This window comes from Oculina patagonica, chromosome 4 (genome assembly GCF_052425735.1).
Source record: "Oculina patagonica isolate OP01 chromosome 4, crgOcupat, whole genome shotgun sequence".
Taxonomy (NCBI): domain Eukaryota; kingdom Metazoa; phylum Cnidaria; class Anthozoa; order Scleractinia; family Oculinidae; genus Oculina; species Oculina patagonica.
In genome coordinates, this window is record NC_135761.1 from 28636575 (window position 1) to 28652925 (window position 16351).

The 16351-nt window shown below is 37.2% G+C and overlaps 1 protein-coding gene across 1 annotated transcript in view; it reads right to left on the reverse strand.

Moving 5' to 3' along the window:
- Positions 1-16351, reverse strand: part of LOC144650061 (nose resistant to fluoxetine protein 6-like) — a 37067-nt gene that overhangs the window by 17253 nt on the left and 3463 nt on the right. Inside the window, exons 2-8 of the mRNA XM_078509708.1 lie at positions 15958-16100; positions 13164-13251; positions 12146-12269; positions 9812-10080; positions 8269-8451; positions 3724-3820; positions 269-361 (exon numbers count right to left, since the gene is read on the reverse strand). Coding sequence (XP_078365834.1) covers positions 269-361; positions 3724-3820; positions 8269-8451; positions 9812-10080; positions 12146-12269; positions 13164-13251; positions 15958-16100 — 997 coding nt within the window. The remainder of the gene's footprint in view (positions 1-268; positions 362-3723; positions 3821-8268; positions 8452-9811; positions 10081-12145; positions 12270-13163; positions 13252-15957; positions 16101-16351) is intronic.

Sequence of the window (16351 nt, forward strand, 5' to 3'; positions counted from 1 at the left end):
TTTTGTAAGTAGACCACCCCAAAATTACAACAAACAACATTAATATTATTTATATACCATCCAGCAAATTGAGACAAATTATTTATGAAGGTATTTGGCATGATGTTGGATTTTTACATGGCTTGACAGATATAAAAGTACAAAATTTTGCTTTATTCGTCAATTTCATCAAAGCCTTAAAAAAATTTCAGTGTCACATGAAATAAGTCTTATGAAACTGAATATACCAGTAATATAATCTGCAACAAAAATAATTCATTGTACTTGCCTCCAGAATCGATGAAAGTAAAACTTAAAAAGGGGTAACTGACCCTTTTTCCTTTCCATTTGACGAAATGAAAGGTACGACACCAGCAAGCCACTGTTAAATGATTATTAAACAGATTGTTAGTGGATCAACCTTAATCTTAAAAATAAAAATAATTATCCAGTGTTAACAATATGGAAGAATTAGTTAATCGATTTAACAACAGCAACTGCAAAGTACTGCTTTGTCAATCAGCATATTGCAGTAAACATTTGATAAGAACCTGTCCTTAAACTGTAAGTCAGTCCCAACATACACGTGAGGAGCCTGTCTCTTCACCTCTGATGAAATCAAAGGGCACTTAGAGCCAGCTCATTCTTCTGCCTTTTTTTTGGGAGGGGGGGGGGGGTTAGGGTTTGGGAGTGGTGGTGGGTAATGAAAATGTATGTAAAAAGAAATGAAATCACAATTTCACATCTTCTAAAAATGGTGCAACGTGAATCAAGTTGCCGAGCTGTTTAGACCTTAGGGACCCTGGACGTATTTTCACGTATTTTAACACGCGCTGACACAAGCGATCAAGTCTATTGAGGCAGCCGAAAGTAATTTTACATGGCCCCATTCCCCGCTACGTAAAAGTCCACAAGCAGTTATTTTAAAAAGAAATGGTATTTCGTTTCCGGATCGCGGAACGATGAGCATAATAAAAATATAAATGATAAGAAGAGAAGATCCTAAGTCGAGAATCAGTATTACGCGGGGAGGAATTGCGAAACAGTCAAGTTTTTTGCATCCATGCAGATTCCTTTACCCTTCCGTGCCAGCAAACAGGAGACATCCGAAGACATCCAGTCTTGTTTGCTCTTCTCAGCGCTATTATTGATGGAAAATGTACAAAGTCAACAACAACATAGACAGAAAAGCTGGAATATTTACATAACAATTAAACACGGAAAGAGCTTTCACAATATTTTTCACCAATACATCGCTTTAATCGATCTTACAAGGATCGCAGTCGTTTGGTATTTCTATTGTGTAATTAAACTGCAAAGCTTTTCGTCTTCTTGACAAATATAATTTCGATATTTGAAGAACATGTTTTTACTGTTAAAACGTGTGGACATTGTGGTTACGAGCTTTCTTCTGGTTGGATAGTTCACATCTTCCACGAAGCTCAGATACACATGTGAAAAGAAATGAAATGAATATTTGTGACCGTTTTAGATTACTGAATTGCGTTTTGAATTACCTTTCTGTCAGCACGCATCTACCGGGCAGTGACAACCATTGTTCATGGATTGAGCAGCGAATGAAATTTGAGAGAAAGATGCGCACGAATACGTCGTGTAAAACGGATGACGTGAGTCACGGGAAATGAGATGACGTGACAGGAGACAAAAACGTGCTGCTCGGATGTGGTGTTTTTATCAGTGAGCTTCATAAACGTTTATTAGAACACGTCATATGGCAAGCGTAACTCCATAGTAAAAGTTAAAAATAAGTTCGGCCATGAAGAAATCTTGGTGTGATATCTCTAGATTTTTACCGACCTAATTAAATGTAGATGTAGATGTATAATCTCAACAACGGGAGAGGGGTAGCGTATTAAATTTACTTCCGACTGCCTGGTGGGACTTCATTGCGTGTAACAGCGCACGTTAAAATGAACCTTGATTACGTGTGTCAGCACACGATAAAATAAACCCCCAGGTTGTCAACATTTCGACTTTGTGATACACGTTTCCTTTTTAAAAGTTCCGAAATTGTGATTTGATGTAAATTTATTTATTACACTATAAAATGATTTCATTTCTTTTCACATTTGTATCTGAGCTTCATTGAAGTATTGAAGTTATTTTAACGTTACTTAGGGGGGAGGGGTAGCATGTAAAATTACTTCCGTTCTACAACTTCCGTCCACACATATTTTGTCCACACATTTTTTGTCCACGCTGCGTAACGTCATAAGTTAATTTTTGAATGGCTCTTTATCGTTTTACTTGGACGTGTCCAGGGTTCTTAGAAAGAGGAAATTTAATAAAAAATATACATTTGATACATTTTCGGCGACGTGCGCAGATCGTGCATTTCTAAAAAGAGAGTTGACGTAACTTTATTTTTGGTTTATTATGCACGTACAGAAATGCGTGCGGGGTCGCGTACGGGTGAACATCAGCTGCGTCACGTCATGAGCCAAAACCAACTCTACTTGAAACGTACCAAAAAAATTCCATTGAATATTTTTTTTAGATCGCTCTTTATACTTTCTGTTGGACATAGACAGATTGGGGTCAGGGCCGAGGACATGTTGAGCGGTCTCAGAAAAGAAAAAAATGAAAATATACATTTGATAATTTTTTGTAATAACGACACGTGCGGGTCGTAGTCGTAGTTGACGAAGCTTTATTTTTGGTTCATTGTAGACCAGTAGTTCCGAAATTGTCATTTGATGTTAATTTATTTATTACACTATACAATAATTTCATTTCTTTTCACATTTGCATCTGAGCTTCACTGAAGTTATTTTTGGCGTTACTAAGGGGGTAGGGGTAGCATATAAAATTACTTCCGTTCTACCAGTAGTTCCGAAATTGTCATTTGATGTTAATTTATTTATTACACTATACAATGATTTCCTTTCTTTTCACATTTGCATCTGAGCTTCACTGAAGTTATTTTTGGCGTTACTAAGGGGGCAGGGGTAGCATATAAAATTACTTCCGTTTTACAACTTCCGTCCACACAATTTTTGTACACGCAGACTTCCGTCAACATCTGTATCACTTTTTGTACACGCAGACTTCCGTCAACATCTGTATCACTCTATTACTCATTCTGGAGAATGAGCTAAAAATCAGTCCTGACCATGTTACTGTTAGATACTTCAGTAACAATAATACCACACAGTTATATTATTATTATATATTCGCAGTAATTATAAAATATGTTATGGATATGCACTTTCCAGTTGAATATACGACTTTTAACACACCAGCGAGAAGACGTGTACTGCGAGCCATGCCATGCCAGCTAGAAATCCCTAATCCAAATATATATGTTTGCATAACTTGCTGGCTCGCTCTGTGTTAAGACCCTTACTACAACCTTGGACAGAATGAAAAGAGAATTGAGACCCCTCTCCCCAAATCAATGATGAGGCCCTGCCAGGAAGGGTTCCCGTGTTGCTTGTCTAAATTTAAAAATGCGCCTTGTCACGGTTTTATCAAACTTTGCGTCACTGTCGGTAGTAAAAATGAAGGAAAATTGCTTGTCCTTTTCAGAATGAAAGTTTTTCCATAAGGGTTTTCGCTTGTCGCTATTTTATATTATGTGCTGTCGCTACTTTCTGGGCTGTATCGCTTGCCGGAATTTACCCTAGCAGGGCCTCAATGATGATTTCACGCTAAAACCAAACTGTGCCATTTTTCCGTCATTAAAATGGGAAGAGGGGTGGTTTTAACTTGGTCAACATATACCTTAGAAAGAAAAAGCTGTCAACAAAGAAAAATGCATTGGCTACTGCCTGGAAACTGAAACGATTCAAAAGATGTAGAAAAGCCAGTCCCAGATTGCCTGAAATCAAACAACATTGACACAATATGTTAGTAACACACTGCTTGGTATTGTTTATAAAGATAAAAGAATAAAATAACCAGTTGTAGTCTGGCTTAATAAAGAAAACCAATGTTTTCAAATGTTTTTCCAAACATTTTCCCAAAGAACAGAAATTTGCCCTCTGAGCAGGAGGGCATTTTGCGTGCGCATGCGTCGATATGGGCTAGTGCGCACGACAGAGAAGTTCTGCTATCGATTGTTTACATATTTTTCACAATTTATGGCCTAATTTTCAGCTCAAAATAAAAGGTGTTTTAAGTTTTATTTGCTGTATACGATACTAAGAGTCCTTGCTTTATCTTCTGACAACAACAAGCATACTTTGGTGTCGGCGTGCCGTTTATCTGATCGACTTTGGCTATGTGTATTAAACATTGCGCGTGGACAAAATGGCGACCGAATGTCGAGAACCTAAATACCTTGCCCATGTTTTTAATAGCTGGGAGATCTAAACGGACAAAGCGCTATGGCAACTTAGTACTAAAATATAAAACAGCAGTTTTAACTATACGATGTTATAATCAAGTATCCCGGGTTTGAGCGAGTGGTCATGATTTTGTTCAGATTTTTCATAAAACTGCAATTTCATCGTTCTCACGATGCAAAAATCTCAAAATCTAACCTTGATCTCCAGCGTCTACCGATGATATATGGAGCCTGAAGTACTTGAACTATCGTCTAATGCTGCGAAGGTAGCGTTAAAAAATGGTCTATTGTGGTATTTTTTGTTTCGTTTCCTCAGAAACGATACGGTATTATTTTGGCTTCGATGTGAACTATTTACACAGTGGGAGCTACTATCCAATCAGAAGAACGCTCGTGACCACAAAGTAAATACGTTTGACCGAAGGCAATTAATTTCGTAAAAACATGTTCTTCAAATATCGGAAAGATATTCCTCAGCATGATCAAAAAATATTGAGATTCGTTGCAAACAGAAATATCTGACGACTGCAATGGTTTTAAGTTTGATTAAAGCGATGTGTTGTAAGAAAACTAGAGAAAGCTCTCGTAGCGTTTAATTGTTAAGTAAACATTCTAGCGATTTTATGAAACGGAAGTAAATTTCCACCAATCAGTGTTTGTAAGCGCAAACAAAAACGGGATGACTTGTCGTGTTTGCTCGCACGGGGGGCTGCTATCCAATCACAAGAACGGTCGTAACCACAAAGTAAATACGTATGACCGATGGCAATTAATTTCGTAAAAACATGTTCTTCAAATATCGGAAATATATTCCTCAGCATGACCAAAAATATTGAGATTCGTTGCAAACAGAAATATCTAACGACTGCAATTGTTTTAAGTTTGATTAAAGCGATCTGTATTGCAAGAAAACTAGAGAAAGCTCTCGTAGCGTTTATTATATTATTCTGAAACGGAAGTAAATTTCCACCAACCAGTGTTTGCAAGCGCAAAGAAAAACGGGATGACTTGGCGTATCTCGTGTTTGCTCGCACGGGAGAGCTTAAGTGTGCTACAAAGAGAAGTGCATATTTGCAGGTGAGTTACAAAGTTAATTTCACTTCATGTAACAGAGGAATGTATGCATGTGGGAGATTGCCCTCTTCTATTTGTACAGGAAAATTCACGGCATCTTCGACGTCACAAACAGCGCGAATACACGCAAAATTGCGTGGGTTCTCGCGTGGATGAACCCGGAATTGCGTGATCAGTGTCACGTGCGTCGCAAAAACATTCGAGTCTGCACGGAAAGTTGAGAACGAAAAAAAAGACAGTCAAGTTCTGTTCAAAGTTTAAATTTTGTATGGACAGTATCGTATAGCAAGGTGTACAACTGCCGTGTCGAACTAAATTTGTCTCCTTAGTTGATGTAACGCTCAACATTAACTACCGTTGCAACTGCTGGAGCAGATTTCTGAGATTAAATTCATGATATAAACATTATTTGGATTATTCAAAGCCATCGTGGTCTGATCGAAACTCCACAGTATCGCCAAAAATGCAAATCGTTATTATCAGTGTTACCAATGCAAGGCTGTTACACTGACAACAGAAGCAACTTGGCTGTGTCTTGTTCTGTGGAGATAATTTTATATTTGCCGGGAGAGCGTGCAGCGCGGATCTAGCAAAATACAATCCTGGTATGACTATATATAAAACAATAACATAAAACTTTCTTTAAACTTGAATTTTGCTTAATTTAAAAATCTGTGTGTGGTAGCTGCCCTGGTTGTTTACAGTGTCTTTGTAAAGTGACAACAGGCATTTGATTTTGAAGAAAGGGCTTCGAAACAGTGTGCTTCTCTCTGTTCTTGTCGACCAGGCGGTTTTTGTTTGTCTTGAATTTGGCATTTATTTGATTTGAGCATGTGATCAACTCAGAAAAGTATATACCTCAAGCTTTTTGTCAAAAGGTAATAATTTCATCTACGATTAAGTGTTGTTTTGCATTTTATCAGAGATCAGTAGTCACAAAACACTTTATTTATAGAACTGATTTATTTTAGGATTGTTTGTTTCAAAAAATAAACCATTTAAATTAATTGCATTACTCTGATCTTGCATTTTACTCTTGTGGTTTGATGTTTCCCCACATTGATAGGAATATATTTAAATATTTTTCCATTCATGTAACATTCAAAGTTATGCTATCAGGTGCCATTTTTAAGCAAAAAAGTGTTCTGTAGAAATCAAAAAATCATTTTAATTTTCACTGGATGAGTAAAAACGATAAAGGCAAGCTCCCTTCACTTAACTTAATTTGGAGAGAAAGATACGCGCTATTTCTATAAAGAGAAATATTTATGTGTTACTTGAGCTCTGCCAAACTGTAGCAGGACGTAGTTTATGTCTCCTTTACATAAAATGGACAGTAGGTGTTAAATGGGAATTTAAGTTACTACTGAATATGAAGTTCTTTTTATTCTTCACTCGTGCATAAATTCAACATACACTAGGATCTTCTCCAAATTAAACCCATCTCTCCTTAAACATTACGCTATTCTCACCCTTCCGCAATCTGGAAACGAAACACTATTTCTTTTTGAAATAGCTGCTTGTTAGCTTTCTTTAACGTACGTTCTCGCTGGTTTATTCTAACAGAGAAACTATCGTTTGTGATTATTTCCTTAAACTTAAGCATTGGTCAAAATAACTTCACATTTCGATGTACCACAATTATTCCGTTGAACAAGAAAAGAATTACTGAGATCGGTCTTAATTTTAAAGTGTTATGGTAATTCTTTGCTGGTAGACTATTTGTTTACATTTTACTATGTTAATTAGTACATTTTTGGCTCCTTTATCAAAATCTAGCCTTGATCACCAGTCAAAAAATAGCATGAAACGAACAAGCGATATATATATTTTTCAGAAACGTTCTAATAACTGCTGCATAAAATGTCTTAAGAAATAATTTTTAACTATAAACAATGTTATTTTCAAATTTTCATTCAACGTATATTTCTTTAAGATTGATGTTCATTTTGTTATAACGACTGTTCTACTTCTGTGTCGCCTAAATGTGTTTTAAAGAACTGCAGTTCTTGTTCCAGGAAACTCTGTTTGCCAGTCGAGGGCAAGTTGGCTTTGCTTCAGAGTCATCAGTGAGCTGCATTATCATGTGCAGAACACCCAAACATGTCTTTCCCCTCAGGGAAAACCCTTTTCTTTGGTGGCCGTCCCTTTAGGCAAAAAATCTCCCGACAAGCTATAATATTGCTCGCACTCTACCTGTATTACAGCAATTGATTTGATGTGAAGTTTTGATCCTAATATATCACACTCCAGCACACGCATAAATGTTTTCCTCTTTTTACGACCTGTTTGATTTTTGTCGGTGAAGGCTTTCCTATCTGTCCCACATATTTTCCCATTATTTGCAACAACGATCCCGAAGCAGGCCAGAAAATCTGCTTTATAAGAGCCTTGCCACACACAAAACACTTTTTCTTAGCGAAATTGACGTCTATATTAAATTATGTGACGATAAACAGTACAAAAAACAAAGTTTGAATCTTCCGCGCCATTTTTATTCCCAAGATCACGCGGTCTTTGTACAGCGGTTGCACGCATGCGCCCGCAAAATGCCCTCCTGCTTGCCCTCTGTGTACCTGTACACTTTTGAGATCACTTGCTGAAAATATTATTGGTAAATTTTCAGGTCAGAACTCATGCATCTGCTTGAGTGAGCTGGGAAGAATAGAATCTGAAAAGAACAATGCCTTAAACCCAGTTTTATCCAGCTGCATGGAAACCATTGAGTATAAGCCTTTTTCTAGGCTAATGCCCAGGAGAAAATTTCTGTGTTATTTTCGAGCACTTTGAATTAAAAAGTGGGCCTCACTGCTGGAGTGGGCCCTGGCTTCTACAGCTCAATAATATTAATTATTATTACTGACACTGAAATTTGCTAAGTTTAAAATAATATTAGTATGACTTACTGACGTTTCCACCGATCAGCTGCCATACAAAGACATGTCCCAGAATGACCCACCACATGCTTAGCACTCTCATACCATTGATGGATGTGATGGCACCTGGAGGTGCTTTGGTATCCAATATACGACTTGTGTTCTTTATTAGTGAAAAGCACTGGAAAAATTTCATGACCTTCATAGCGCATCCTAAATAGAAATTTCAAGTTATGGTTTATCAAGCATAATAATTAAACATAAACAAGTATAGTTCTCCATTCGGATAGTGTAGTGTTTGAAATACCGTATTTTCTCGATTAAACGCCGGACCCCGATTAAACGCCGGCCTCGTATAAACGCCGGGTCAAATTTGCTAGTTTTTAAATAAACGCCGGGGGCGTTTGTTCGAGGTCCAGGCGTTTATTTGAGGTCAAGCTAACAAGTAAATATATTCTGTTTGTCACAAATCTCGATTGCAACATAAACTATCCAATCCTTAATAGTGCACGTTTGGGAAATAATCACCTTTGGATACCCAGGGACACTTTTTTGGGGCTGAAGGAAGAGAAAAATCGTCCCGCCTTGACAAACTGCCCCTTGGTCTCGAAGATCGGTAACAATAAATCAGTCTGAAAAATTGGCTGAAAATTACAGTCCGTTAATAAACGTGGGGCCCCGATTAAACTCCGGCTTCAAATAAACGCCGGGTTCATGACGCCAAGTATGAAATAAACGCCAGGGGCGTTTATTTGAGAAAATACGGTACAATTGTAGCAACTAAGATGAACATTTCTCTAAGTTGGCTCATAATAATTTAGTCAATAACAATTTATCAAATATGAGCAATTTGAGGTCATAGCGACATTAAATCTGTTTCCATGACAACATCATATGAGGTTAAAGACACACTATTTTGGACCTCTAGAGGTTAACAACTTGAAAACTACTCGATGAGAGTTCTTCTCTTTCATGCACAATTTTTATATTGACAAAATAAACATTTTTGCAATTTTTTTTAGATCCATCAAAAGGATTCGGAGTTACATTATTTTTGCATAAATTTAAGGGGGCTCTGAACATTTCTGACGGATTTTTAAAAATTAATTCTTTCAGATCGGGACAAAATAATTATATGAAAAACAAAAACTTTTACTGTCTAGTTTTATAGTAATCAGTCTCAATTGCAAAAAATAAGGTATCTTTGACCACTTTTGTAGTTACTATGGCAATAAATTTTGAGGTAATTGTGCCTCCAATTTGGTTATTAGTAAAACCTTAACAGGGATGTTCTGAAAGTTAAACCTATTAAACCCCACAGGTGTAGCAGCAATAGAATGACAAAGACAGAAATATCTGAACTTTTACAAGCCACCTTAATTAAGCCGATGCGTTTACCGTTTAGACTTCGTAAATGATATTGAGTAATTTTTGAATGTCAATTCTATCAAATGGTGACCTTGTAAAATGACAAATTGGAACAGACTGTTTGCCCTCTCTTCACTGGACATAATGATAACCAATGTGTTCTATTTGAATGATTTAAAAATATTTCCAAAATTTTTTTTCTTACCTTCCTGTTTCTCATAAACAAGCAAAGGTATGGAAGAGCCTGCAGTATCATAGTCTCCAAATCTTGAAGGTGAATTGAATGGTGTGGTACTACTTGAGATGTCTGAATTGAGTAGTGGACCGTCATATTGATCTTTGCTATGTTTGACAGCTGGCATGAATCCATCATTCTTGCTCAAAGATGATTCCCCAGTTGGCTTCATACAATCTGAGACAATATCCAGCAGAGTCCCCACAAGGCACAGATAGAGAATCACACCACACAAGGTTCTGCCAGGAGAAAATTACACATAGTCTGTATTCACACTGTATTAACAAGATTATTACATATAATCTTACTAAGATATCACTCAGGGTATTTTTTATGATATCATTACTGATTTTATCATTGTCAAAGTTCTTTTTGGAACCAAGGTGTCAAGCTACACTGTACATGTAAATACTATCATCCCAAAGAAATAATTTGCAAGCACATGCAAGGTAAAAAGTGAAGTTGGCGTTCAAGCCAAGTGGCTCATCAGGCCAGAGCTTATCCTGGTTTCTGTAGCATGAAGTGACTAGGAGTATATCATCTCCCATCTGCCCCTGTCTCTCCCTGGGGACACCGCGGCAGAACGTCTACGCATGCGCTGAATTTAGCACTTCCGGTCATCTTTCCAGTCACTCAACGGGCTTCACTCGCTACGCTTTCGGTTCAAGGTCAGTCGTGGCCCACGTTTTAGTTGTTTTGCTTTGTAAATTGCGGTGTTTTAATCTGCTGTCATGGATTACAAACTAAATATGACCGAAACAATACTCGATAGATTTAGATTTAGAAAAGGTAAGTCGTGGATTCGCTAAGGCTTTGATTCTGAATTTGAGCAGCAGATGAGCTTAAATAAGCTTAGGTTTATAACACAAGGCGAGAAGGCAGAGTTTTAATTGCCAGTTTTTCTTGATCGATTAACCTTGACTAAATTCATACTTTCCTATCCAGTAATTGGTTGCATGTTTGTGTATCTTTTAGCTTTAATTGTTTTCAGTTCTACATTTATTTAAGCTAACACTTCTGCCTAAAAAATGACAGCACACAGTCCCTTCGTTTGTTTTTCGTTCAGCAGAGGTATACAAACTAACCTTTTTAAAGTTTTTTTTAAATAACACCCGGTAGTGAGGTCCGATTTTTAATTATTCGGTTTTTGGTTTAAAGCAAGTTTTTAACCTAGACTTTGATTCTGTTTTTCCTTTTAGATTGAGGAGAAATCCCGGTACGATAGTTTGAAAGTTTGGTAAATTGAACGCCATGTGCGAATCTGCAAGTTTCATGTTCGCGCGTGAGGCAGCCACACGGACTGGAAATGTGGAAAACATCCGCCAAATAGACGAATATTTGACCTTGTGAGGAGGATTAAGAAAATCAAATTGCCTTTGTCTTGAATGGAAACACAATTTAAACTTGTTTAGCTTCTCGGCTAACAGCTTTCAATCCAGCAAAAACTCCAGGTAGTCCGGGAGTATCGAAGACTCAATTCATTCATGTTGAACCAAGCAAACACTGAGCAAATGTTGTTTTCTTTCTTGTTTTGTGACTTTTTTCTCAGTGAAGGCAAGAATTATCAAAAGCCTAAACTTGAAAGTTCAGTGGTTCTTTATTTTGGTTTTATGTTGTTTTTCTTTCTCATTTGTCACCCCTTAATTTGCGAGCAATTAAAGCGGGCAAAGTGATAGACACAGTCAAAACGAAATTGCCGCTGTCGACTGTCGAGCGCTTGCGACCTGTAAACTTCAAGCATCATTTTCAATGTTGAATTAGACCATTATTTTCCTTAAGTTTCTTTGCTATTTCTTAAGTTTTGTGTTTAAACTTTGCGCGACGGGAATTTTGTATTTACACGACTGGATTACATAGTCAACCGGAAATACAAAACTGACCGAATGTTAATTTTCCACTCATGCGCAGTGCGTTTTGCCGCGGTGTCCTCCCTGGGTAGGAAAACAGCAGGCGCGGATCCAGGAGTGACTGTTTTCCAATAACACTGGCACAGAAGGTGCAAGCCTGTTGGGGGTCGGGAGGTATGCTTCTCAGGAAATTTTTTAGATATCGCCTCCCTAAAGTGTCATTTTCGGGTATTTTGAGTCACTCAGACAAGGGGATGACCGATTTCCATAAACGGCAGAAACCGGTCTGCGTCCGCACCTGAACAGTCCATCGCAGGGTTACCCCCCAGCATTACATTTCCAGTACCGATTTATGCACCTAGGTAATTTCTCGATTGATAACACCTTTTGTCCATGGAGATTCATAAAACTGGAATGTCACTGAATTATTTGGTACAATTTCAAACAGTGCACTTACAGTGTAGCAATAACTCCTGAGGTATATTTTGATGGTTTAGCACAGTGAACTGATCTCTCCTGATTTCCACCAGCTGTAAACATCTGTGCCTGATGGTTCAGTTGTATGATATTACCAGTCCAGTCTATAAGTAAATCGTTAAATTACATATTGCCAGAAAAACTCAATGACATGCAATACATGCAGAAGCAATGGCGTTTCACATGGGGATCTTTAAATTAATAATTTAAGGAAATTTGTCAAAAAAATTAATGTAAATAAAAGTAGCTGATAACTTCTGTGTTGAATGTTTGTTTGTAAAATGTTGCGTTATCTTGTAGCATTTCATCCAATTATAAAGGATATACACTGTATGATACAAGGTCGCTGATTTGAAAAATATGTTGCCAAGGCAACATGAAAAGTGGCCAAAAATACTTTTCTTTTTAACCTATAAGATGATGATTACTTAATTATAAACACTAATTTGGCAAGAGTTCTAATTTTTGACGTTGTGGCACTGCCTTAAATGGTTCTTTGGTAAAAACCTATACAAATCTGTTCTAAATGTTGTTGAATGTTTGTTTGTAAAATGTTGCGTTATCTTGTAGCATTTCATCCAATTATAAAGGATATACACTGTATGATACAAGGTCGCTGATTTGAAAAATATGTTGCCAAGGCAACATGAAAAGTGGCCAAAAATACTTTTCTTTTTAACCTATAAGATGATGATTACTTAATTATAAACACTAATTTGGCAAGAGTTCTAATTTTTGACGTTGTGGCACTGCCTTAAATGGTTTTTTGGTAAAAACCTATACAAATCTGTTCTAAATGTTGTTCCTCAACATTATTGGTGTAGCTACAAATGAATACTAAAGACAGGAATGTTTAAACCATAATGAACAAACTTAACTGTTCTTTTACTTGCATAAACCAAAGCCACAAATGCTTGAACAATTCAATTTTTCAAATAGTTGACACATAATTTAACACATAATTTAAAAAGAAATACTAGAAACGTTTTGATACATACTCAATATTTTCTCCAAGCCATTTGTTATGTCATCATCATTACAAGTTTCAGGGACACACAGTCCCCACTGTACTGGCAAAGTCTGCGTCTGCAAAACAGCATAACAGCTACAATTAAATTTATAAATTTTGTTTGTAATTGGTTAAAGTTAACACTTGAAACTAAGACATGAAACTGTACTTGACTTAACATGCACAAATTTTAGTTTGGTTATTACCGGTATTATTATTTTAGTTTGGTTTTTATTATTATTATTATTATTATTTATTTATTTTTTTAAAAAAGGCAGCATGCTTTGGAATATCAGACTGATGGAGCACTTATAAGAATACCCAGGTTACTTTGATGAAAGGATGGTGCTGAATCAAATAAGATTTAAAGAATTGCAACATAAAATATTATAGTAAATAATAAAGATGGTAGATTTTAAGCTCGGTGATAAATAGTGAAGAATATTATTCTACATGACACGAGCGTGGGACAAAGAACTATTTATCACCGAGCTTAAAATCTACCATCTTTATTATTTACTACAAATTTGATGATTTCGACATTGCTGATCCTAGCAGTATGCAGGACGCGTGTCACATATCAACCCCAGGGGGGTACTCCGACTTGTAAATGGCGGGGATGATCGAATGAAGGCAAAACTCAGGACCCAAAAAAATCCCTAACTCTTCCGACATTACCCAAAAAAATCCCTGGACCAAAAATAACCCCTAAAAAAATCCCTTGTCAAATTACCCCTAAATTGCTAGGAGGGGCAATAACGCTCGTGGTTGTTTATTCATTATACCATAAATACGCCAAGGCCGTGCCAAATCACTTTAGTTTGTTTTTAATACCCAAAAAGATCCCATATTTGAATCAAGTCACCCAAAAAAATACTTGCCAAATCTTTTTACCCAAAAAAATCCCAGAATCGAAAATTTCAAACCCAAAAAAATCCTTCGATCATCCCCGTCATTGACAAGCCGGAGTACCCCCCCTGGGATATCAACCTAGCGAGTCTCACGTAGCTCAGTTGGTTACAGCGCCCAACCGGTATTCTGGGAGGCCATGGGTTCGATTCCCGTCGGGGACTCAGATTTTTTCTTTGTCCCACGCTCGTGTCATGTAGAATCATATTCTTCACTACCGGGGGTATTTATCACCGAGCTTAAAATCTACCATCTTTATTATTTACTACAAATTTGATGATTTCAACATTGCTGATCCTAGCAGTATGCAGGACGCGTGTCACATATCAACCTAGTAAATGGCCCAGCTCACAGCGAGTCTCACGTAGCTCAGTTGGTTAGAGCGCCCAACCGGTATTCTGGGAGGCCATGGGTTCGATTCCCGTCGGGGACTCAGATTTTTTCTTTGTCCCACGCTCGTGTCATGTAGAATAACATTCTTCACTATAAAATATTATGTAAATTTGTGAAGTTTTCAAGACTTTAAAAAGGGGTATAGTATAAAATATACAAAAGGACTGCTTTTTGATAATAAAATAGGCCACTGGCTAAGTTACCGTAAACACCCGCGTATAAGCCGCACCCGCAGATAAGCCGCACCCTGAGTTTAACAACTCAAATGTTGGAAAAAAAGTTTTTCGAAAGTAAATCAAAGAAAATCCAAAGTCGAGTCAAAAATCCAAAGTTGAGTCTTTAGGAAGTCTTCTTCATCGAACGTAAACTCAATGAACATTGAAACAGAAAATACTTCAGTCTTACCCACAATTTGAGCTCTTTAATATAATGAAAACCAACTTTGACACACTATGGGTGATCTTTTTCTGGCATTTGTTGACAGGTATTTCTTCATTCAACGCAGTTTTTCCATAGATTTTTGTGTGACAACAACAAGAACTTGCGTTTGCAGAACATTCGTAGCTTAGTAACCAGGCATTTAATCGGACGCGAAATATGGGACTAGGGCGAGAACGTAAAGCAAAAGGAAATCACTTCGAAGCATTGCTTCAGACCATGTGGAGACAGCTGATGACATATTACACCACGTTAGATTGCTTGCGGTTAGCTCTTATAATGGGGTTGGGATTTCTATCCAAAAAAATCACGGTCCTGGCAGCTGGTCGTCGGTGGCATAGTGGGGATGAATCCCGCTTGGTAAACCGACGACCCGGGTTCGATTCTTCTTGGTGTCAAATTTTTTTTAACTTAAAAAAAAGAGGTTAAGTGTGATGTTTACTTCATGTATGAAAAAACAAGAAATCTCACATGGTCAGAAGCAATGCTTGCATGGTAATGCTTTCCAAAGCAAAACAAGATGGCGATGGAGGCGTTCGAGTTTCGTGGCTATCATATTGACAAATTAAAGAGATTTGGAAGCCATCTATTGGAGATAAACTTGTTGGATAAAGAGATTTTCGTAATCAATTCGACAAATTTTTCATCAAAGTGCAAAATGAGAAAGAAACAATTGGCCATCTTACTCGTGAATACTCGTGGTATTTTCTCGCTCGTAAAAGTATCAATATTACTGTTTAAGTTTTTTTAAACGAAAATTTACGGCACCTTTTCCGAATGTTCCCGCAGATAAGCCGCACCCCCGCTTTCGAGCGAAAATTTTTGGAAAAAAGGTGCGGCTTATCTGCGGGTTTTTACGGTACATATGGTAAATGATTTGTGTTAAGGAACACCAAAGGCTTAAGCACAGCGACCCAGATCCAGGGGCAGCTGACAAGAAAGCTCTCTCCTAGGGGTGTAAATGACAGATTTTGGTCTCACAGTATATTTTGTTTAAAAACATAATGTTACCGTATGGTTTGAGAGATGCTTGATAAACTTACTTTATTTCCATTTTTTAAATTGATCTTGATGCTTGCTAAACAGTAGTGAGCTTCTGTAATATTCTTACACTCGCTGTACGATCCAAACCAGGCAAGATTTCCCAGTTCAAATCCACTTTGAGGTTTACCCATTGCATCAATGTCTAAATGAATAAACAAGTTTATTAGTTTCTAATGAAAAAGGATACCAGTACATTTTTGACAACACTATTTACTAACTAGTGGTAACCACAGGTTAAAAAGTGCGGGCCTTGACGCACATAGACAAGGTACTGGTAGGCAGTGCCGATAAATTAATAACTGAAATGATAAAATGGACAAAAGACAATTATTCTGAGTAACGCGTCACGCAAGGATTTTTGCGGCGCAGTGTGAATTGAGATGTGATTTTTCT